The following is a 26,031-nucleotide window of genomic DNA, read 5'->3' as shown; positions in this document are numbered from 1 at the left end:
CTGTCCCACCTTTTTTGGAATGTGTAGCTCTCATGAAATCCAAAATGAGCCAATATTTGGCATGACATTTCAAAATGTCTCACTTTCAACATTTGATATGTTATCTATATTCTATTGTGAATAAAATATAAGTTTATGAGATTTGTAAATTATTCCATTCCTTTTTTACTCACAATTTGTACAGTGTCCCAACTTTTTTGGAATTGGGTTTGTATATGGTCTACACTGGATACGGCACGACATGACAAATCCTCGACAGAAAACTGCTGCTGCGTACTATTCATGACGTAGTTACACAAATTTCAAATGATTTTCAACGGTCGCTTTTGGCGCTTTTCCACTGCATGGTACGGCACGGTACGGCTCGGTACGGTTCACTTTTGGGGGGTTTTCCACTGGGTACAGTACCTGGTACCTCGTACTTTTTTTAGTACCACCTCGGTTGGGGTTCCAAGTGAACCGTACCGTTACCAAAAAGAGACGTGAAAACGGCTCGGTACGGTTCACTTTTGGGGGGTTTTCCACTGGGTACAGTACCTGGTACCTCGTACTTTTTTTAGTACCACCTCGGTTGGGGTTCCAAGTGAACCGTACCGTTACCAAAACGTGACGTGTAAACTCTGCTGATCACGGATTGGCCGGAGAGAATCGTCACTACCTGCGTCACTGAACTTGTGACACAAACACAACAATGCGGAATGAAAACGTTTGTCAGGAGTCGTGGGAATAGAGGCGGCGCAACTATAACGACATGTGAATAATCCCGCCCACTCTAAAGCGGTACTGAACTGCAGTGGAAACGCAAACCGAGCCGAGCCGAGCCGTGCCGTGCCGTGCCGTGTCATACCGTACTGTATTGAGCCATGCTGAGCCGAGTCGTACCACGCAGTGGAAAAGCGTCATTTGTCGCATCCAATGTACTAGACAGACTTCAGGTGTTGCGGCGCAGACACGGTGTTACTCGCCTATCGAGAAGAAACAAAAAGCAACCTCGGCATCCGATCGCAGGCCTTCCGCTCCTTGAGTTCTCTCCAGCGCTGGAAAGCTGATCCGATATTTACATGGGTCCTACTTCTTGCCTTATTGCCTTAAACCTTCTTTTGATCTGCAGACGTTTTCCTCTTTTGTTTTTTATCCGTCATCTCTATCATTGTCGCTCGGCTCAGCCTGTGCACTGAACGCTCTCTCCTCCACATCATGAGTAGACACGCCCCTTACTGCTGATTGGCTACAAGTTTGTTTTGCTAGTCAGCCCGAATCAGTTTTCTAAAGCTTTTTTGAAAAATCGCTTACCCCACCTATAATTGTTATTAATCACACCTAACATTAACATTTTTAAATATACATTTGTATTGCAATAATTTCACATTCATTTTTACATAGAGTATATTTTTTTATATGCCATTCAATGTTACAGTATAATTAAGAGCTATCAATTTTAACATTTATTAGACTTTAAAAATAACTTTTAATTCAAGAGAACTTAAATAATCCCATTATAATAAATGTCATATTTACCTGTGCCCTTCAGCAAGTAAATATCTGTATATTTCCTACTTGCTGAAGGGCACAGTTCTAAAAATACTAAAATTGATTAAAGTTATTAGGTTATTTTGGCTGCTTTAAGAGCTGCCGCTGCTGACCATGACAATCTGACACGCATCATATTTTCTCACAACTCTTTACCTTTTCTGACCCACTTCAGGTCCTAAAGTCTCTACTAATGAGATGATGAGTTGAATCGGTCTTATTTTGGTCAATATTGTAATCACGATTATTTAACACGATTATGAGTGGGCCATATGACCAAAACTATATATGAATGATTTATTTAAAGATAGCGATATATATCAAATATATATTTTCAGTAAATAATGTTGATATGACATCTACATTTTAGAGATCAGCGAAATGTCACAAATCTCAATACCAGTGCAGAATACTAGGGTAACTATTAGTAAAAAAAAAATAAATAAATAAAATTCCTTATAAATATTGAAAATAATTAAACTGTCAGTCATAAAAAAAAGTAAAGGACAAATACAATAGAATTAAAAAGATACAAATGAAACAATCTGTGCATAATCAGCACTGTAAGAATAAAACTTCCTTTCTTTCTTATTGAAGCTACAAAAGTCCTTCAATCAAGAGCAGTGAGTGATTTTGTTTTTGTCTTTTGCTGTTTGATTAATATTAAACACACAGTTGGCAGGAATATAACCCACTGTCACATTAAGAGCCGCACGGATCCAATTTACTGTTACACAATTATTTTCATTCTCAACTGTTTGCGCTCATTTATTACATAACCAACAAGGTTTTACGTGAATAATCACTAAGAGCTGCATTTTTGCATGTATTTGACCGTTTAGGTGATAAAAGATGAATTTACTTGTCCGTGTTTTGTTCCGTCTCTGAGCTCATGCACAGAAATCCTCCTGAGGAACAGCGCAAGTGCTTTTAAAAACACGAATAGGCCTAAATCTAATCAACTTTAATAAATCAAGCATGTCCCATTTTGCAAAAGTCACATTACATAATTTTACTGATTTGCGAGTGAAATTGGGCTTTTATGGCGGAGCGTAAGCGCACAGCTGGAAAGGGGGCGGAATGGTGCACAATAATCGCTTTATCGCGATTATTGTATTTTCCTAATCGTTGGCAGCCGAAATCAAAACTATATTTCGATTAGGCCTAATTGCACAGCCCTACTTAAATGGGACTCATACTGTCTAACAAATACTTGCATGCATGCACAGTTTTAAGGCAGCTTTAATCGTCTTTTTGGTAACTTCATGACTGCTACATAACTACGACATTGCATGCTTGTAGTTTCTTTTGCGCTGTAATATGAAACGCTACACAGTGCGCGCCTACGCCATTTGTGGATGCAATTGAAGAGCACGTGCTACGAGCACAGTATAACAGCTGATGGGACAGGAAAATTCGTTTTTACTGACATATGGCCTGACGACATCTTATCTGAGCGCACTTCACTGATGTTCTACTGAAGCTCCACGTCACCTGTACCGTTTCCACACTCGTTTGACTAGCGTCTGGCGCTGAGGTGAAGTTGGAGTGCGCGTTTGAAAAGTCTACCGTTTTACAGTTTCGTGTGGTCGTAAAGACGTTCTGCATCTACATAAATGCAATTCTTGTCAAGAAAAAAAAGAGACAGAAGAAGCAATTGCGAGTCTGGTGTCAACCCTAGCTCCGCTCCTGCGTTAATTGGGTTAAATACCGAAAGAAAAAAATGATCGCATGCATTAATGCGTTAATTTGTACAGCACTATTAAATATTTAAATGCAAGATTGAATCTGAAATTCCGATTAATAACATTGATAACCATAGCAATGGAAGGAACGAAAAACGTGTCAATATGTCAAAACAGATCTGTGCATTAAGTCTTACAGTGTATGCCAAACTCATTGAAACAGTTTGTTTTTTGACAGATAATTATAAGTTCTCTTCACCACAAGTGTTGCTGTATTTTTCTTTCTTTTCATACTGTTTGTTTCCATGCACCTTGTGAGTGGGTAAAGCTGCACCAGATTTACCTTCACTAATGTATGCAAACTAACGGGCTACATGCCAATGTTTTAATGTTTTAGTTTACTTTTTTATTAGCATTAATAATGAACTAGGAGGCTACTTTATTTAATTTGATTATTTTCACAGTTAAACTGTTAAATAGTTCCAATAGTTAAATTGTACAGTAGGTTAGAGCTATAGAGCTGCTGTGTGTGCATTCACTGGTCATGCCTAGTTGAGCATGGTTGAGTTTGGTCATTAAAGCTGCACCTGATCACACACAGCCTGTCTTTACTCCCTCCACCAACCCCCACTATCACAGTGACAGGACAACAGTCAACACCACAGTCCAGGTCACAGGATGACCCACTCCACTGGCTTGTCTCTAATCAAAGGGGGGGAAAGCATAGTGCATGGGTGAATATTACACATGCTTAGGCATGGGCCGGTATGAGATTTTGACGGTATAATAACCTTAAGCAAAAAATATCACGGTTTCAAGGTATTGTCGTTACAGCTCTAAAATGTGTTATTTTTAAATGACTGGGTAAAAAAACAATACTTTTTTGCACTGAACACAATATATTTAGTTTTTGAGCAACACACAGAATATTAGGAACAGTATAATTTGTTTAGTTTTTCTTTGATTTGTTTCCTAAAAAGGAGAAAAATAAAGATTGACATCTTTATTTAACCTAAATCTGTAATTACAGCTATTTAATTTTAGTTAATATAATTCATATACATATCATTTAGTTATATAATTTCATATACATAATTTGATTTAATAATAACGAGTACGAGTACAGGAGCTCAGTATCACGCCCGATACCGATACTAGATACTAGGTGCATCCCTAATTGCAAGTATATTTCTGGTACACTGTAAATATATTGCATTTAAAGACTGATATTATTCTATATTACAAAAGCTGTGCGTTCGACCGGGTCGCATAGGCTATCGTACACATAAAAAACTGAAGTATACTTTGGGCATTATACTCAAATAGCGTGACAAAAAGGCTGTTTTTTGGGGGGGTAGACCAGCCAATGTGCCCTTTTTGTCTTGGGCGTTTTTATTAATACATATAATTAATAGGTACACTGTAAATATATTGCATTTAAAGACTGATATTCGATATTACAAAAGCTGTGCGTTCGACCGGGTCGCATAGGCTATCGTACACATAAAAAACTGAAGTATACTTTGGGCATTATACTCAAATAGCGTGACAAAAAGGCTGTTTTTTGGGGGGGTAGACCAGCCAATGTGCCCTTTTTGTCTTGGGCGTTTTTATTAATACATGTAATTAATTATGATTTAATTGGCATATCATAATTTTATTTGAAATATTCATGGAAAATATGATGAATTCAGTTATTTAAGGATAGCTGAGCACTTGTTTCCATGTACAATGTTACCAGGAAGCTGATTTTAATCTATTTCCAGGAGTCCTGCATTTACGTGTAGGTTTGAATGATGCAAATCATCGCCTGGCCTTCGTCCTATTAGAAGTTCCTGCAAACCTTGGATTCGGTTAAGGAGAGAGCTGCATAGAAATCCATCCGTCAGTCTCAAGGCCTCAAATGTCTCTACGAAGCATGTTCTGATTATTATTTTCTATTTATAATTTTGTCTTTTACTGAAATTCTGACAGCTGTGCATTCAATGATTTTTTTTTTGTCTTGAAAAGCCAGACTTAGGCTGTTGGTATGAAGTCCAGATGGGAAGAGAATATCCGACTGACATGTAGTGACTAACTACAGTTAGGTTTGTTGCTATGTGTTGCTGAGGGAAAGACAAATCTGAAACTTATGATAGAACCATAATAATACAGCGAAAACATCTCATTTATAAAACGCCATAGCAGTTCTGTGACCGCTTCTAAGGAAAATACAGATACAAATTGTGGAAATGGTTCAATTATATTCCATCAAAATAGACAATTTACATTTTGTAAAATACTAAAGTGAAATATGAATAGTTCTTTGGTTGCCATCAAAGATCACTGTTACACTAGCTGGCATCCAAGTAAATACCTTCAGATCAACTGCCCCAGTGAGAAGTCATTTGTTATCTGTGATTTGTTTGATGTGGTGTTTTGTTGTATTGTGTCTGTGAAAGTCTTAACTCCCTGTCTCTTAAACCACCTCACTTCAGACCTGCTGCTGTTGTATTTGGAACATATAGTAACATTTTGAAGTTCATGACATTGACAACTCTCAAATCTTTCTGTAAATTGCCAGTTCTATTGTGAAAAGGGACGCTGTACAGGTTTGGTGATTTCAGAAGACGTTAGGAGTGGCGTGCTTCTGCTGTTCCCACTCTGATGACATCTGTGCTCACAATGAGTTGACTTTAGGGAACTGTAATGCTTTAGGAATAGAGGGAGTGGTATAGAGCGCCCCTCCTGTGGTGCCACTCCTGTCCATTATTCCTGTCCACCCAGTGCTCAGGTGACGTTTACTAGTATAATAGACTGTTTTCATGTGTGTGGCTTTAATGCAAGAAAGAGGAAATGTCATCTACTGTAGCATTAAGATTCCCTCTGTCAGGATGGAACAGTGGCTTTCAGTGGTTCCTTAAAAGTGATTGAAACTTTAGACGCAGTAACTTTAGTGACACAAAGTTGCCTGAGATTTTGAAATGTATCTTTTCCTTGGTGATATTTTCCGTTTTGCTCTGGGTAAACCTAACACTTAAAGTGGGAATATCAAAAGTGCTGTTCATTGTCTGACAGATGGCAGCTTTCTGACACTTGGACCTACCATACTTGTGCACATGCTGTCTGCCTTGTGCCGAGTGATTGCACGCTGCAGAAAGCTGCATGAGTGCTCTTCAGTTTCTCTTCAATAACAATTACTCTTCTTGTTAAAAATGCCAAATTGTTGCTGTACTGCATGTTGTTTATGTCTTAACTTGGTTGTAAACAGACGGGACAAGAGAGGTGTCAAAATATCTAAAGTCTTCCATGTAATGGATCGGCAGCATGTTGTTAAAATTAATCACACAAAAAATATTGACATGAATTTGTCCTTTATTATTTTACTTGAATAATTACTTCTATAACTTGAACCAGTTTTCTTACCTGACAAATACCTGAAGGCTGTTTTTGCATTGTGTTAATTAATAATAATTATTCTGATCATATTAATTAATTATTAAATTAAGCAGTGCATTCAGTTATGTTATTGTGATTTCATAATTGGTTCAACAACCCGATCAGTTCCAGCATTCCAGAACCGACATTCACAGTAGGGTTGGGCGATGTCTACAAAATTGGGGGGGGTATGGACGTGAATCCTTATAAGACACGGAAAACAAATAACGATTCCTAACACCGTGTCTACACCGGTCACACGAGCGGCGCGGCAAAATACTATAGAACCACTGATCTATAATAGAGATTCATTATATAGATCAGTGTATAGAACTTATTATAATCAGTGATGCTGTCTACACTGGATGCGGTGCGACACGACAAATCCCCGACAGTAAACTGCTGCCGCGTTCTATTTATGACATGCTGACACAAATTTCAAATGATTTTTCAACGGTCACTTTGTCGCGTCCAGTGTAGACAGACTTTAGCTGATGCGGCACAGTGCGGCGCGTCATGATAACTGTCGTGTCCGGTGTAGACACGGTATAACGGTTGCCTGTTACATTACAGTAAATAAAATTTCACTTACCACATAAACCGAGTAAGGAGAGATGAATGTGAATGATTTGCAGATCCTGTGCACCACTGACAAACATCTAATCTTGTCAAATGTGTGGTAAGTACTGCCGCTCCATAGTATAAACAAAGTACGTGTGATTGCGAATCTCAAGTGAAAGTGAAACTAAAAAGCCATCGTGCATTCAAAAGCAGTTTCAGTGCCAGGTATTATAGCGGCTCCCTGATGCCCGAAATATAGCCTACGTAGTATAATTACCCAATGATATAACTGCGAGGGAAAATATTGAAATACATATTTCCTCCCATCTCGTTTCTTTCCGAATACGGTATTGGGATGCGGCGGATTGCGGGGGGGTGTCGCGATGCCTGCTCAACATCGTGATGTCTATCGGCCCAACCCTAATTCACAGTGAAAAAAAAAAAAATCATGAACAGAACTTGTTAATAATGTATCACACTGCTTGTATAATATAACCACAATTCTTTCAATTATTTAGCTATTTATAATGATTTTTCTACTGATATTTTCACTGATACATATATAGTCCTGGTATTTCTCAAGCATGCACACAGTGGGCCTCATTCATGAAACATTCGTAAATATAGGAGTAAATTCTGAGTAATTTGCATGTAAAACGGACTTTCCCAAAAACTCTCCTCCGGATTCACAAACACTTCATAAATGTCCGATTTGATAGTTAAACGTGTGTATGTTAATGCATTCCAATGATTCGTAAATAGGGCGCTCGTGCACGCTCATTCACAATTACCATAATCCCCGCCTATAATTACAGCTACGCAAATTGCGTGTCCAGGAACGCAGTGGAATATTCTGGTTTACTTTCTCAGGTTTGGCTCCAGTATATTGCATAAATGCAAAAAAGACTTATAGGCCATTTATTCTGCTCGTGTTTCATAAGTGAGGCCCAGTGTGTGTGACCAGGACTGTCTTCGGTTATCATGTCCCAATGCTCTGTGTTGTTTTTTTTGTTGTTATTCTGGTTTATTTCAACATCTTTGAATCTTTATGTTGTTTGTGGGCTCATTTTAATCATTATCATCTGCTGTAACTAAAGAGATACCATTGTCATCAATAAGTAAACGCTTATTACTAATTGCTTATTACTGCTAAGTGAGCTATCTAGCAGACACACTGTTAAAACCCACTGCCTGTGATTCTCACATTTAATATCTAATATGATTTCATATTAAACATTTGTAACTGCCACGTCTGCAACACATTTTATGAGCATTTCATAATACTTCATCATACTTAACAACAACATAAATTTGCGACTTTCAGCTTATTCATGTCAAAATTGATTGAATGATTTAAACTTACCGTTTAAAATGTTGCAGCCTGACCTCATAAATTTGGCTAAAAAAGGTTTGCAACCATGGAAAATGTGAGGTAGATCAACAATACAATTTATTAAAACAAACACTTTAGTACAGCAAAGTATAGGATTCGATAATATGAAAAAGAGTTTTTGGTTCTTTGCTTAACTTTTTCCAAAGTGTGGTTGTGAATCATTATCTGTAATGACTTTGAAACTATAAACAAAACAGGCATTGCAATCTTGTTTATCTGTACTGCACACTTTACTGATGGGTTCAGTCAATTGCTTCAATTTATTCCTCAAATTGCTTTTGGGTGCTCTTGGTCAACTTATTGAGCAACACTGCAAATTTGCTTCAAAACATGAACAAAAGCCTAGATTAAATCTGTTCATCATACAAAGCAATTATGTTGTATTGCATCATTAGTTTCATATAGATTACCTTCAGAATGTCTTTCTGTACTTTCATGAACGTTTTGGTTGTGTGGACTTTCAATGACAAAAATGATGAGGGAATATTGAAAATATCTTTCTTTGTTCTGAAGATGAACTAAATGACACAATTAGAGAATTTCCATTTCTCAGTGAACTATCCCTTTCACAAAGCATGTTCCGTGGCAATGGCTGAATACTTGTGATCGGATTACCTGCGAGGAATGTTAATAGCTGTAAACTGGGCTCATCGTTTCATTGAGATCTAGGAGAGTGAAATCAGTAAAGAGCCTCTGAGCGTTGGGAGGGGAAGTTAAAGTGCCATAGGTCTGATGATTACAAACTCTGCCAGTTAAAAACACATGCAAGGCAGCATGTGACCGACTCTACTGTTGTTTGACTTTACTACAAGGTCAGCGGGACCTTGAAACAAAGCGTTTTCTTCAGCAGGGAGATTCCCTTCTTTATCATGTTGTATTTACCTCATAAAGAGCAAACAAACACCTGTTATATTGAGTAGTTAATGCTTTTATTATTGAGCTTATGAGCTTTTCTTCACCTCCTGCTGTCAGACAGGTGAAGCTTTATGAAGGCCACACTTGTCGGTCACAGCTTTGCAGGTTTTCAGATGCTTTTAGCAGCTCATGCAGGAGTTTGGAGAATGGGTTCTGGTTGGCATTGTGATGAAAGCTGTCTGTCCCACTGAGGATGAAGAATTGATTATTTGTGTCTGAAAGTTGATGCCGTTCCAAGAATCCATCAGCATTCAGAGTGGCTGCTGCTCGCTGTACTAGAGTGCTGTAAAACCCCAGAGTTCGCCATATCTTTATTGCCCTCTGCGTTCATATCTGTTTAGCTCTGGCTGACAGGCATGGATTTGTTATTAACCCCTGTCACAGTGTGGTCAAAAGCTGCTGCCTCTGTCGGTTTCTCAATTTACTTAATAGTCTGTTGCAGGAAGACCTCCCCCATAGAGCCAGTGCACATTTGTGCTTTAATGGTGTCATTTTCTGCTAGTGTATTGTATTCTTCTTTTTTTTCTGAGCAGCTTTTTTTTTTATTAAACGGTGAGCTGAGAAATATTGCAGCATTTGTAAATAATGTTTTCATTTAGGGGTGGGTATTATGGCCATATTGTCCGCAGTATGCCTAAGCATTAATGCACAGAGTTGCAACTAGAGATTGGCATATTCAGTAATTTTTGTAGCCAAGTGCGTCTGCATCATGTGCATTTGGACACATACCCTTGAGCCCACCCACAAGTTTCTATGATAAACAGACCTAATGCTGGGGTGTGCGATATTTATCATCTGCAAAATATCATAGTTGTTTTAATGCTGTGCATGCTTACATTTGCGAGCATGTCACTCACTTTGGCGAAAACCAAATAAAAACACACCTTGAGAGAGTCCATGCGTGATGTAGCCTAGTACAATCGACTACAGGCATGTTTAGTGCACACTTTACAGCATGATTAGCCTATTAGAATGCAAAACAATTCTAACCAAAATTCAAGATATAGGGGAAGAAAGACCCTGTAGGATTTTTGTCTTATATAGTATGATGTATCACATGAGCAAAAGTGTTTTTTTTACGAAAATCTGCACAATGCAGATGTCATCTATTTTATGCAAAAATACGGTAAACAAGAAGTTAATATTGTGAGTTACATTACAGGCAGAATATTGTTTGTTTTTTATAGTCTCTTGAGTAGCACACAGCGGTGTTCCGCTACTGAATAAAACCATGTTTTTTTATTTTCATATTTCAATATGCAATTAATAACATTAATATTTATTAATCAAATATAAGGTGACACATACATCTACTTAAAGGGGTAGTTCACCAAAAAAAGAAAATTCTGTCATCATTTACTCACACTCAGGTTGTTACAAACCCGTATGTTTCTTTCCTCTGTTGAGCACAAAAGGAGATATTTTGAAGAATGTTGGAAACCAAACAGTTGATGGTAGCCATTCACTTCCATAGTATTTTCTTTCTGTATTTTTTTTTTCTATATATATACTGCCACACTTCCCATGTGCCTCCATATTTTCTTGCTTGCATTTAGTCACTTCAGTCCACAGTGTGTGTGTGCTCTCAAGTTAAATCAGTGCCAAAGTGTTAATTAAATCATATATTTATTTATAATTTTTATTTATTTATATATTTTTTTTACATGAGATGGTTTGGTGTGTTGAGTAAATGCTTTAGAATTGCCTTGCTAAAAAATATTTATCTGTGTTTCATAGACCAGTCTAGTCCTACTTTGTTCTGTGTATTTTCACTCAGAGAATCTGCTCGCTTTGAAAAGCTGTTATTTTCTCCCTGAATGCCCCACTCTGAATTTTTTATATGCCTATCAGGTCTTGCTGTAGGTTATATTTTTCTCGCTTTCTGTTCCTGCATGGTAACTTAACAGATGCTGCTGGGCCTGTGGTCATGCCTGCAGGAAACAGCCGGCCTGGAACATACAGCCCATTAGGAAACAACTCATAACTCATTCTGCAGAGTTAAGCGCTCTGTGCAAAACGTTAGGTTTATTCTGGCTGCTTTGTTATTGCGTTTGAGCTGGCAACATGAGCTGTAATGCCTCATTTTATTCTGAAATATAAAGACTTCAGCTTTGAATTATTCAGAGACAAAGAATTTGCCAAAGGAAACAAAGTGGTCTTGGCCATGCAAATTTTGTGAAGCGTCTTGTGCAATTTGTGTCTCTAGCTGTCAGTTCCCTGTAGTGTTGGATGCCAATTTTTAGGTTATTATAAAGTTTATTTTTAGCTTAGATTGACGATAAATCATGATAAAATTCCCCAAGGTTAATATTATCATTTCATATTTTAATTATCATTAAAACCGTATACAGTTACATATACATTCAGCTTGTGTGCAGTTTTTGTCTGGTCAAAAACAGACCGAATTTGTTTGCCCTGCTGCAAATTTTGACCAGTTGATGGAAAAACAAGCTTATGTGGATTCTACACATTTAAACAATTCAGATAAGGTATTTAGGATTTTTTTATGGAGCAGATAAAATGCATATTATCATTTATTAATCAGTTATCATTTTGACTTAACCCTTTTCTTTATTTAAAGGCTGAAATGTGAGCTTAACCATTTTATGAAACCTTTTCAAAGCTTTATTTAAACATTTCGTACAACAGATAAACTGCCGTCAGTCATATTTTCTCGTGTTGTCCTCCCCCACGTGCTCCTTGTCCCAGTTTTCCCATGTTGATTGTTTCCAATTTGATTCCAGGTGTGTCTCGTCTTCCCCTGATTAAGTTGTATATAAAGTGTGTTCTGCCCCTTGTTTCTCATCCTGTATTGAATGTCGTCTTTCCCCGCTATGTGTGTGTTCCTGGTTCCCTTGATGTCATTAAAGTCTCTTTGTTTGAAGTATACTCCTCGTCTCCTCGTTCCTCGCTCCGTGCTCCTCACAGTAGCGGAGTATGACAGTTATTGTTTTAGTGTTTATGCAAACAAAACGTAATTTTATTTGTTGTTTGTGGGTTTTAAATATAAAACTTGGTGAAACGATTTATGTGTCAGTAGTCTTTGAAAATTTCCAGCACATTTTAACAATACCATTATAATATTGATTACCGTGATAATTTTGGTCACTATAATCGTCATAAGAAATTTTCATACCGTTACATCTCTAAACTGTAATGATGTCAGCATTAGAATGATGCAAAAAAACTTTATTATACAACAACAGAGATTAGCTGTCAGTGGAAATAGAGGACAACTAGAGATTTTGCCTCTGCTCATGTCCATCATGATTTTGCACTGTTGTGCTGCACTTGCAAGGCGCATTAGAAAAAAAAATATCCCTACGGAGGCAATTTGCACATTCACGCAAACCGCTGGCTTATTCAATCATTCATGATGCATTACATGAACATTACATGCTGTAGTTCGCTATATGAGGAGAGAGAGTGAGTGACGATGAATGTATTTGAACACTGCCCATTATTCGCTGTATGAATCTTGTCACATCATACCACAAAAAACTTGATCTGTTATGATATGAAGATAAAGGTCTGTATACTTGTTTTTTTATTTTTTATTTACAGCGTTACCACAAATTTAAAAACATTTAGTTAAGGCTGCAACATAAATTGTGAGAAAGGAAGGAGGGTAAAGGAAGGAATACTGTGTGAGTTCACTGCACTCTGTATGAAAACACTGAAATGTTTTGTATTCCAATCTTGGATCATTCATGTCACGTGGACAGTATTTTCCTTCTCGCTCTTCCTTCATCCGTGATTCTGTGTGGTTGGCCTTGACAGGCCAGGATGATGTAAATGGGTATGAGAGGGACATGTCAGGCTCCGATGGGTTTATGACATTCATCCCACTGGAGCAGTTTGACACACACACACACACGCACACACACACACAAACAAACAGAGACAGTCTGCATCTGTATGTGCCACAGACCTTACTGCTCGCTTTCGCTTATGTCCTCTTTTACTTTCCTCACATTCTTTGGCTTTGCCAGGGCCACAAAACATAAATCTCGATATGCCTTAGTGCAATTATCAAATCTCAAATGTTGCTGTTTGATAAAATATATGCACTGAATGTTTCAGGGTGTAGTGTGACACTGTGTTCATTTACACATGAGCAGCGGGGGGTACGGAAAACAAATAACGATTGCTAATGGCAAAAGTAAAAAGCATTGAATAATGTGTTTCTTATATTTATTGTGTTTGAACACGTCTATGAAAGATTGAATTACTGTACTGTGTAAAAAAAGAATCACAATGCTGAAAAAGCATTTTAAGTAACAACGTTTTTGGATTTGAAATCAAAATAATGGATAAATGTTGTGTTTTTTAGTAAACAGCCACGGATCAGTTGCAGACTCCTGTGTGAAAGCACAATAAGTGTGTGCGCTTCTGCACCGCTTATGTAGCGCACATGGACTGCATACACACTGCAAACGGAGTATGTGTGAACCTGGTGTAAAAGGCCGCCTCACATACAGCTCATGAAATCAGACTTGTGCTGTGTGTAAGCTATTGTGCCACAATTGCACGATTGTCAAAACAAAAATACAGTGCATGATCAAACATTTAGGTGAGATAAATATATATATTCAAAATGTCTAATGGTGCTTTTCCACTGCGTGGTACGACTCGGCTCGTCACGGTTCAGTACGGCTCGGCTCGGTTTGCATTTCCACTGCAGTTTAGTACCGCTTTAGGGTTTATTATTCACATGTCATTATAGTTACGCCGCCTCTACTGCCGTGACTCCTGAAAAACGTTTTCATTCCGTGTCGCCCCATCAAGCTCTCGCTGGATCCGCTCCTCTGCTATCAATGAGAGGAACGTCTGTACTTTCTCAACAGACAACGAAACAACCATTTTTTGGTTGTTAAAAAAGGTGCGCTCGTTCGAAACAGTTGCGTTCGATCCTTCGCTGGCTGTGCTGATTTAAATCTAGCGGTTCTGTTGTGTCTCTGTGTGTCAAGTTCAGTGACGCAGGTAGTGACGATTCTCTGCGGCCAATCCGTGATCAGCAGAGTTTACACGTCACGTTTTGGTAACTGTACGGTTCACTTGGAATCTCATCCAAGGTGGTACTGAAAAAAGTACCAGGTACTGTACCCAGTGGAAAACCCCCCAAAAGTGAACCGTTCCGAACCGTACCGTGCCGTGTAGTGGAAAAGCTCCATAAAAAATGCCCCCTCCACCCCTCAAATGAAAAAATCCCCTCTCACAAGAGTCACCTATGGGAATTCATTTTCAAAAATGAAATTCAGGCCCTGAATAAATCTTGATTGGATCATCACTATAAATAATTCTACATGATAAAAAGAAGGCTTTAAAAAGATCTGTATCCATGACCGTATCGGCAGATAATGCTTTCTGTGATCGGCCTCAAAAATCCTGATCGGAGCACCCCTAATTTGCCTTCACATTTTTGCTTTTAAATGGGCTCCAATTATTTATTTATTTAGTTTTTATTTTTTTGGTTGTGATGTTGTGAAATGAGCAATTCAACCTGGATTATTCCTTTAAGGCAATCAGGAAATGGCAATTTCTTATTAACAGTGCTGTCAAAAATAGGATTATAGTAGTCCAGCTGTTACTGAATGAGGGAACATGAAATAACCTTTGGTACGGTCGTGTTCACATCTCGAATACACTGGTGTTGACATAGCTCTTTGACGTCCAACTGTCATTGGATGTTACTGATCTCTCTCTTGCTCAGAAACACTCAGGCAGAACTCAGGTTTTGTCAGTGAGTCAGTGTGTTTTCTTGGGCAGCAGGAAGAGCCCCGACACAATGAGGGTTGAAAAGCAGAGCATGTGAGAGGCACTGATAAGAGACACGCCTGTGCTGTTATTGCTGCTCTTCTGCTCTGGACTCTCTGTGTCAACTCTTCCATGAGTGCACCACAGTAATACTAAGCATGGGCTGGTATGATATTTTGACATTATGATAACCTTAAAGGTGACATATCATGAAAATCAGACTTTTTCCATGTTTAAGTGCTATAATCGAGTTCCCGGTGCATCTATCAACCCAGAAAACGTGAAAAAGAACAGCCCAGTACATTTTTTTGGTAAGCCTTTCTCTGCAAGCTTGTGAAAAAACGAGCGCATCAGATTTCACTCCCCCTGTGACGTAGAAAGAGGATCTTATTATAATATTACCGCCCCTTAATCTGCAAGTTTCCACCCACGGCACCGCCATTGAGTTTTCACAAGTGATGAGACGTGTACCAGTTCTAACGCCATGGCGAAAGTTCGAGTAAAGCATGCCAACTGTTCTGTCTTTCAGTCAGTTCTCTGTGCTTGCGCATCAGTTCAGACGTGTGCGCTGCATGCAAACAGGGCGCAAGTTCTTTCCGTTCCTGCACTTAAATCATTTAAAATCACATTAAAACGTGAATGCAGGAATCGTTAAGCAGAATCGAAATGCACGCGGTTTCAAGCGATACCTTATTCTTATCTGTACGATCAAAACTGACGGAGTATTTTTAGATCTTTTCACGGTCATAAAGAAAACATGAGACAGACCGCACCAGTGCGGGCTTCGACCCCAGGGGGTTAAACTAATATGGTTTAAAATGCATGGTTTTAGTGCAATAGACATGCTAATCAAAACCAAACAGATGTTTTTAGCAGAGTATCTGAGTTACGAGCTGTAAAGGCACAGTCCTATTCTGGAAAAGGGGGTGGGGAGCAGCAGTTTATTTGCATTTAAAGAGACATGTTCGAAAACAGCGTGTTTCTGCTTCCACTCATAATGGGCATTTTCTAAATTATATTATAAATGATCTGTGGGGTATTTTGAGCTGAAACTTCACATACACATTCTGGGGACACCTGAGACTTATATTATATATTGTAAAAAGGGGCATAATTTGTCTCCTTTAAGCTTTTTTTTCTCAAATGTTTGCTGAATTGTGGGCTGTCCTGCAGCTTTTGATGTGGATGGTTGATTCGCTGCTAGAGCTACTGCTGCCCTAGGAAGAGAAATAAAGACTTGACATGTTGAGACATGTTAATTTAACCTAAATCTGTAATTAAAGTTTTTTTTCTTCTTTAATTTTAGTTTATATTTTAATTACAGTACTCTTGCGAAAATGTTTTGTGTGTGTGTGTGTGTGTTTGTGTATATTATGAATTTATTAATTATTATGAATATTCAATATATTTCCCCACCTTACAGATTAAAGAGAGGCCCAGTTTAAAGGGGTCAGATGATGCGATTTAAAGTTTTCCTTTCTCTTTTGAGTGTTACAAGCTGATTGTGCATAGATAAGATCCCTAAAGTTGCAAAGACTAACGTCTCAAAACCAAAGATATATTCTTTATCAAAGTTAAGACTCTGCCACGCCCCCCTAAAACGGCTCGTTCTAACACGCCCCCACATATCTACCTCACTATGTGGAAACATTTGCATAATGCCGCTCAAATGGCCACGCAAAGAAAGAAGGCATGGTTTCAGTAACCGCAGTTAGTGTTGAAGCAGCATGTCAGGGAGACGCTGTGTGTTTCTAGACGAAAGCAAAAGCACTTTATTTGGCCTTCCGAAAGTAGATGCATTTAGGAATCTTTAAGATTACATTAATTTGCATTTTATGGACGACCGTTTCGTGAACCTAGGAGAGGAAGTAATTCTGACTTTGCTATGACAATCTGGCGCTTCTGAATCAGTTTTTTTTCTGAATCTGGCGCTACTGTTTTGTTATTAGTTTAAGTATTTGCTATTGACTGTTCAAATGCGGAGTTTTGCGCATCGTGTGTGTGTGCGAGAGAGAGAGAGAGAGCGGTGTGTGTGTGCGTGCGCGAGCGAGCGAGAGCGAGAGAGAGGAGACACATCACAGTGGAGTCAGCTGTCTTAACCGTGGCTTGTGTACTGCACACATACCAGCTTCATCACGGTGTCTGTCACGCGACTCTGTTCCCCTTTCGGGCTCTGTCTTTACATTTATTTTGAAAGATGACGCTCGCGCTTATGGTAAGGGGCGTTACATTTCCGACGAATGCTTGCGGTGTTCGGCCAATCACAATGCACTGGGTCAGCTGGCCAATCAGAGCAGACTGCGCTTGTCGGAAGGAGGGACTTTGTAGAAAACTAAGCATTTGAGAGAGGCGGGGCATAGAGGACCTACAATAATGTACAGTATTTGAAAAATAATGTGTTTTTTTAACATTAAAGCATGTCAACATATTCTGTTACACCAAATGCACAAAATAATGATCTTTAAAAAAGCGTCATATGACCCCTTTAAGATTGACAGCTGAATTTAAAGTCATTATTTGCTATGAGTCCTGAGAGTTTAATGCTTAATAAATATCTTTGATATTTAATAGACACAGGCATGGTCTGAGTGAGGAGAAAGGAATAAAAGCGTCCAAATCCATCTTCCAGTTCCAAATCATAATAGCAATACCCTTTCTGGACTGTAGATCTCTGTAATGACAGATTTAGCAATAATAAAGTAGCTTATCCTGATGTTTACATCTTGCCATTATTTAGGATGTGACTACTTGCTTTATTCAGATGTGGACTTTCTCTGGGCAAGCCCACCCATGTGTTTTAGCTTTTACAGCTTTTAATGGTAATATCAATGCTAGAGATGTCATTTACATTTAGATTTTCTGGTACTTTTTCTCAGAAATTGTTAATATTCAGTGGGCAATTACCTAAAATACAGTGTGTCCTAATGTAAGCACCACTGGCCCAGCACAATGACTTCACCCACATTTGTCAAATGGTTGTTCTCACAGCTCTTGTCAGTCTGGCTCCAGGCAGAATATTATTTCAGCCATCAAATCCATTCCTTGTCATCATCTATCATCTGTCCCTGCTGCTATTAAAAATCAGGCCAGTGCTACTGCTACAAATTGGTTGCAAATGCCAGTGTTTCCCTGGAGCCAGTCTAACGGCTTTGGGCTGCTTTTGTCGCTTTGTTTAGAAAAGAGGAGGTGAGATTGTGAACATTAGTCTCTGCCCAACCTTAGGGTTGCTCTGAAACCAAATTTTTCATTTATGTATGATACTAAGCTCTGGTACCATGGTATCAATGCTTAATGTAAATTGATACTGTAGGAAACAAATTGATGACCACCTTAGATGACTGATGAGCTTATTAGGGATGCACCAAAATGAAAATTCTTGGCTGAAGCTGAACAAAATGAAACACTGAGCCGAATACCGAACACTGTTTTTCGTGCTTTTTTCCCCCATGTATTTTGCCAATTTTTTTTTCACAATTGCATGAATTAAATACCCAAATTTAGCTTTTTACTGTTTTGTCTTGCTTTTCAAAGAGAAAATCAATTACAAAACAACAATTTAAAAATATTTACTTAACACTGAACATTTTTAACATTCTAGCAGACATTTTACCAACAAAGCACAATTCAACTTAAAATTAATAAGTTAGTAATATATACAGATTTGATCACTGTGTGAATGTTATAATACATGTATTAATGTAGCTGTTGTAATTATTATTGTCTTGTACATTTTTATTTTATTTTACAGAACAACATTAAAATTACAATACTAACGTTTAGCTTTTATTTTGGCAGAAATCCCCAGGAAGACCTCAGTGCTTCTTTTTGTTGACAACAGCATATTTATAAATTATTCTCATTAAGAATTTGGGAAAATGTTTGTTGCACGTATCACATTGTCACATCCATGCCTTGTAAAAATTCATAAAAAGGTTACTGAGCAACTGACGAGTAACCATTTCAGCGCAGATTTTCCTCGCGCTTTGGACTTTGAACCCTGGCTAACAAGCAGATAGCGGCGTGACCTCGCGCAGCACTGTCAGAATTAAAAGATAACATTCTGCAGTTTATTTACTATTTTTTAAGGCCGTTTCGCGATTTCAGTCATCATACAGTAACCAGCAACAACCACCCTTCCTCTTCTCTTCAAAGATATGCGATGCAGTGCTAAGCAGTCTCTGGCTGTCTGCGTCTTTCTCTGACACTTTTAAATGCTTCCACACTGCCGACATGTTTGCTGCATTAGCGCACCCCACTATTTAATTGCATCACGTCATTGTTTACGTCAATTTATTCGATCGAACACCAAAAGAGCTTTTTTTGCTATTTTCGGCTGAATAATTCTGATTGCTGAACATCCGGTGCATCCTTAGAGCTTATTATAAATAAATAAACAATTAAATAAATAAAATGACAAAAATACATTTAAGAGTGACTAATGTAGCAATTGACCAATGCAGATTGACTAAAATACACTTGGATACACATGAAGGATAGGAACACCTACTGGAAATCTACTAGTGACCTTAACAGTGGTCAATGACCTTAAGAAGCCGTCTGCTCTATGCATCAACATCAGCAAGGATAAGATCTGTTCAGTTCAGCTTTAAATATGTTTTGACCAATAAGATAAGCATTTGGGTCATGAGTTTGGAAATGGTGTTCTGAAAATGTGTGCTGCCTCAGGATGTGCTACCAGCAGTTCAAACTGTTACATTTTAAGTTAAAGCACCAAGCTTTAAACCTAACCTTACAGCCATGTGAATATAGCATTCAGACGCTGATAATGTTACTCTCAGTGTACAAAGAGCATGTACAGTACAAGTGATATGAAAAGTAATGAAAAAGTTACAGGTGAGCAAAAAAAAAAAATCAATGAAGTTATCATCATCATTGTTCTCATTTTAATTTTTTTAATTATATTTGTCATATATATTAAAACACTCCCTACATTACATCTCTAATCTCTTTTGTGCAATTCCTAATAAACTAAACACAGACTAAACACTGAATTTCCCAATATTAATTCCAAAACTTTAAAAGTTACAAAACTTAAATTAAAGTTAAGTTAAAAAATGTAATAAAAAAAACTTTTTTTTAATTTGAAAGCAAAATTGCAGCACAGAGGTTGTAAATGTGCATTTATTTAGCAACCACAAACATTATAGTCAAGATATAGCAAATAGCACAAGTGGCCTCATAAGGGAACACTGGGCTGTGACGGTGGCAGATTTTTACCAATAGTTATGGACCAACTACCGTCGGTGGCGCGGTGTTGTGATATAATTATCTATAATTAATTTTCATAAAATGTATGTATATATATATATATATATATATATATATATAAAAATTTAACACAAAAAATAAAACTTTTTGAATGAATGAAACTGAATGTAAATGTGAATGCAGATGCTCAACACACAATCATCTTTATTAAAAGTAGTAAGATAAACATATCTTTACAGTGCTGATGCCGCGCGCGCTCCTATTGCGGTCTTTGATCTTGAAATGAGCTGATAATTAATAAAATGCAGCGCTTATCTTTTGATTTCGTTGACGTGAACTCCGTTAAATTTAAATATAGCGCGGGAATTGAAGATTGGATTTAAATCCGTTTTGTGACGACACGTTTATGTGGCCAAGTGTAAATGGAAACGTTTTAACAAATCAGATAGATATCCAATCAGCGGAAACGCATGAAATGACCAGGTGTAAACAGGCCCTAAAAAACAGAGAATTGTCACGAAGGCAGATAGCCGAAACGTTTGTCTTTTTATCTCATGCTTTGGTTTCAATAAAAGACTTAAAGGGGTCATATGATGCGATTTCAATTTGTCCTTTCTCTTTGGAGTGTTACATCCGTCACATGTGGTTGCTGCTCATTCGTCGGATCCGCCGGGCGCGTCGTTCTCGACCCCGCCATTCGTTTTCAATTAAAGGATCTGCCACTGATGAATCAAACGCGAGTTTTGGGCAGTGTAGAGTAGCACTTGTTGTTTGTCATTTCTCCGATCACAAATGCAGACAGAGTTTTATGTTTACGCGGCGCAATGCGATGCAACGCAATACGTAAAAAGACAGTACAAGTCATTATAATCAGTAATTATGTCCCCACTGGATGCAACAAATGCCTTGTTTGTAATGGGTTTGAATGCTTTTGTCTTGTCGCTCCGGCTGGAACACGGCATCAACAGTATGGTGAGGGGCGTAACATTTCCGTCTTACGCTTGAGGTATTTGGCCAATCACAACGCATTGGATAGCCTCGCTTTTTCTGACCGATGAGCTTTGTAAAAATTGACGCGTTTCAAAAAGGCGGGGCATAGAGGAGAAACAATAATGTACAGTGTGTGGAAAATAATGTGTTTTTTTTACTTTAAACCGCATAAACATATTTCATTACACCAAATGCACAAAATAATGTTCTTTTGAGCAGCACCATATGACCCCTTTAAAGAGTGCAGACCAACCTTTGTAATATGTCGTTATTAAAAATCAAAATATAAAATATAAAAATTAGGGATGCACCGGTTGACCGGCCAGAAATCGGAACCGGACGGTTTTTGCTTATAATGCGCGATCGATAACCGGACGGTTTTTTGTATTTTTTTCGTCCGATTTTTCCGGAAGTGTGCACAGAGGCACCAGCAGAAAAAATACCACGCAGAGCAAGCTCACTGTTGGCGAAGCACGATGAGATATTGGAAGAAAAAACTTTAGTGATTAAGGATACGGGCAGCCGTACAGCACTGGAAATGCAGAGCTACCTGTGGCACAGATATCAAGAAGCGAACAGCCGTTGGTGTACTGGCGCACAAATAAGAGCCGCTTTCCTGCACTCGCTGAAGTTGCGCGAGTGTACCTGTCCGTGCCCTGCACAAGCGTAGACAGTGAACGTTTGTTCAGCTCAGCTTCTCACGTGTTGGATGAGAAATGAAACAGACTAGCTTGTGACAAAGCTGAAATGCTTCTTTTTGTAAAGAAGAACTCGCATGCACTTTTGTAAACGTCGGTTCTGTAGGCTATAGGATTAATATTTTTTATTTTACCTTAAAATTACATTGACATAATGTGATTTAAAAAGCACCTGTCGTAGTTAACATTTTGGAATAATTTATTTATATAGCCTACTTTGGTTTTATTTCGTTTCACTGGTAAAGATATTTTTTTCTTTACACCAAATTTAAAAACGAAAACAAATGCTGAATGCTGATTAAGTAACATCTTTGTTTGGAGTGTTGAATGTGTTTTGATTGTGTTCTTTGGATTGTGGAACTATGCAGTTGTTGCCTTTAAAATTACATGGTTACTGTTAATGTTTTCATTTAAGGCCAGTTTATAGTTTCAACCCAATTTAAAAACAAAAGCTAAATGCTTTTGTCAGTAGGCCTACCTATGTTTGTATTGAATGTAGCCTATTTACTGCGCAGTTACTGCTGTTAATTTCAGATGGTTACAGTTGTTGTTTTCAATAGCCAAAACCCAGTTTAGCCTGTTAAATACCAAATAAACATCTGGCTTATGTGTACTTTTATTCTTTCTTGTTTGTTGCTTGATAAAAAAAATCGGAATCGGCCAGTTTGCTTGAAAAAAATCGGTATCGGAATCGGCCATGAAAAATCATGATCGTGCATCACTAATAAAAATATGTAGTTTAAACGACATAACATTTCATCACAAGCCCTATAAAGTGAGGACACTCTTTCGATGTGCATTTTTGAGAACACTAAGGAAAGAACATGTTCTTTTCTCCTGTTTGGACACTTCAAACAGACGTTTGCACTGCCTGTTTGGTTTACCTGTTTACAAGTTCATAATGTGCGTTTTGTCTGACTCAAAATGTACGTATTCGACGCCCATTTCTGTTATGATAAACCCAAAGCGCATGTTATGAACGCGAGTTTTTATGACAAATCACGCGTCGAGGACGTGCGTTTTGCTGTCAAATCACACGCTTTTGACGTGTCAGTGTACAATCAGACGCCCGACCAGGTGTACATGAATACTCTGGCTTGCCATACGTTAACTCCTCGTCTGCACGTGCTCTCTGTGAAATAGGAATCTCGGCGTATGTTTCCACATTTCTTGTTAGCATCTTCCATTTACCGCTGTCTCGTTTGTATTTGGCCAGTTTGGAGAAAGCCTCACCAATACCCTGACCAGCCGGGCGTTTGCGATCATGGGAACTTGAACACATTTGTACAAATTCGGATGGGTGCATCCTCCAGATCGGCGATGTAGTATTTGGTTTCCCAACAATCGCTCAACACGAAATTAATTTGCTGAATGCAAAATAAACTGTGCTCAAACCCGCCAATCTAAAGAAACGCTGTGTATGGCGTTTGAGGTGATTTGTGAATTAACATAGACTTAGACTTATAGTCTAAATAAACAATTTGCAACTGTTACTGTTATAACACTTGCATACAAAATTTAGTATGTATTTCTGTAGTCTTTGGTATTATGCTTTTTTATAGAGTGTGTGACGTCACTTGCACTACTGCTGGTGGCAATAGACCACCGCAGTTGTCACGGCAACCGTCACAGCCCTAGCTGTATTACATTTTATTTGAGCACAGTATCACACAAGAGACGAGTAAAACACTGGGGAGAAAATGTGTCCTGATTGGGGAATTTAAACTCTTGATATGTGGCAACCCCAAACATAAAAGCTTGTGGAGCAAATAACCAGCGGGTCATTATAGTCGCTTACTTACAGTCTGTTACAGACAATTATGATTAATTACTCGAGAAATCAAAATCGTGATCACCATTAAAATACAATACAATATTCCATGCTGTCAGTTTATCACGCAATTAAAGGTGAGCACGATTTCTGTTATGTTATACAAGATTGCTTGTATGTTGCATTGACGTTATTAAAATCTTCGATGATTTAAAAACAGTTAATCTAGATAAACTAGTCACAATTGTTTTGGTGTCATTGTCAGAAAACTTGGTACTCTTCTGTTATTACCAAAAAGGCAGTGTAACCTGCTAATTATTTTTATTTATTTTTAATTTTTTGAAATGCAGACATAGTATATTGAGTTGATTTTACAATTTCATGAAAGCTTGTGTCTGGATTAAATCTACTGTCTACATGAACATTCATATCTTTGAATTTTTTGTTCAGCATTTAATCATACCATATTATACCATGTTATACAATCTAACTCTAATGTTTCATTCATGCACATATTGGACTTAGTGTCTGTTTTGGTCTAATTCTTTATTTTCTGTTCATTTTCTCCACAGATATTACTGACAGGAATGAACTGAAGGCATTTTTTGAAACCAACTGCTCACAGATTTATTTTATCTTCTATGAAAATTTCATTACACTGGAAAGTAACTTAAAGCAAAAAGGTAAGATATGTTTGTATGCTTTCTGGAGGGGAAAAAAATTAATAAAAAAAAAAAATATATATATATATATATATATATATAAATAAATATATCGTCTCTAATGTAGTTCATTCCAAATCAGTCACATATGGTAAAAGATTAAATTTCTGTTTCGTGCTATATTGGAAGATATCTTGCTTCGATAGAAAGGCAGCTCGCAAAGGTTTTGGAAAATAGCTTTTGAATAATGCAAAACAAAAAACAAAAATCTGATTCAACCCTACATTTCCTCAGCCTGATGTAACAGCCCTGCCTCGCTGCTGCCTGCATGCCCCCTCATGTGAAGTTAATGAGGCTTTTGTTTCTGTTGAGTCCCATCACTGACCAAAGTGGTTTTCCTGCACTGTGTTCAGTGAAAGTCATCTGTCCTTCATGCTGAAGCACAATTCTACAGTAGAAGTATTTGTTTGAAACTCACACCTCATCATTTTCCTGCATATCAAGAGAGTGATTTTATGATTCAGCTGAGCAGTTTTTAACTGAGTAAATTAAAGACCTGGAATTAAAATGCTGGAACACAGAACTGCAGTGCTAACATGCACCAGTGCACTATAATGACAACATCAGCTTTCTTAAGAGCATCAAATGGAGTATCACCCTAAAGATAACCTGTGATGCTGTATAGGAGCATTATGATTTCAAGAGGTCTTAAATTTGGGGACAGAAAGACCAGAATTGCGATATGTCTGAATGTGACGATTAAACTTCAAATCAAAAAACTATGATTTCATTAAATCAGAGTCCGGTGCTGCGCTGCTTTGTGTACTGCAGCTACCGGGGAAACAGTTATATTTCTACCAAACGCTCCACCTGCTGTAAGAGAATGAATGAGCATTTTCAATAAACCGTTGTTTTGTTCAGAGTTCAGACTAGAGGTCGACCGATATGGGTTTTTCACTGGTCGATGCCGATGCCGATATTTAGAAATCAGGGCAGCCGATGGCCGATATATGATGCCGATTTTTGGCCGATTTTCTTTTTTTTCCCCCATTCATCTCATAAAAGTGAGTTTGAGCAAATGATTATTGCAGGGTACAAGATAGTAATGGTAGTAGTAGCCCAATTTAGAGTAATAATACATGGCTCAAAACTTGAGCACCTTCTCAAAACAGTTCTGAAGGATGCTTTTTGTTTCTGTTTGCTGACAGACACCAGTATTTCCCACAGACTGCAAATTAATTCTCTGCCAGCAGGAGGCAATTTGGGAGCTGGAGATATAGCGGCTTCCCCGGTAAAGGCTGTAATCAAATAAGCGCTGCTCACAAATGCTATCAGGCATTACAGGAAAGACTAAATGAAAATGACATCGAAGCTTTTCTGAAGACAGTCGGTTCTTTTCAAAGATACGTTCATAATCAGAATG

The 26,031-nt window shown here is 38.0% G+C and overlaps 1 protein-coding gene across 1 annotated transcript in view; it reads left to right on the top strand.

The window, feature by feature from the left end:
- ralgapa2 (Ral GTPase activating protein catalytic subunit alpha 2) overlaps positions 1-26,031 on the top strand; it is a 199,530-nt gene that overhangs the window by 8,508 nt on the left and 164,991 nt on the right. Inside the window, exon 2 of the mRNA XM_016242121.1 lies at positions 24,519-24,629. Coding sequence (XP_016097607.1) covers positions 24,519-24,629 — 111 coding nt within the window. The remainder of the gene's footprint in view (positions 1-24,518; positions 24,630-26,031) is intronic.

The sequence above is a fragment of the Sinocyclocheilus grahami genome, unplaced genomic scaffold, assembly GCF_001515645.1.
Source record: "Sinocyclocheilus grahami isolate Dianchi unplaced genomic scaffold, SAMN03320097.WGS_v1.1 scaffold646.1, whole genome shotgun sequence".
Lineage (NCBI taxonomy): Eukaryota > Metazoa > Chordata > Actinopteri > Cypriniformes > Cyprinidae > Sinocyclocheilus > Sinocyclocheilus grahami.
The sequence above is the reverse complement of the archived record's forward strand: the minus strand, read 5'-3'. Positions and strand labels throughout refer to the sequence as shown.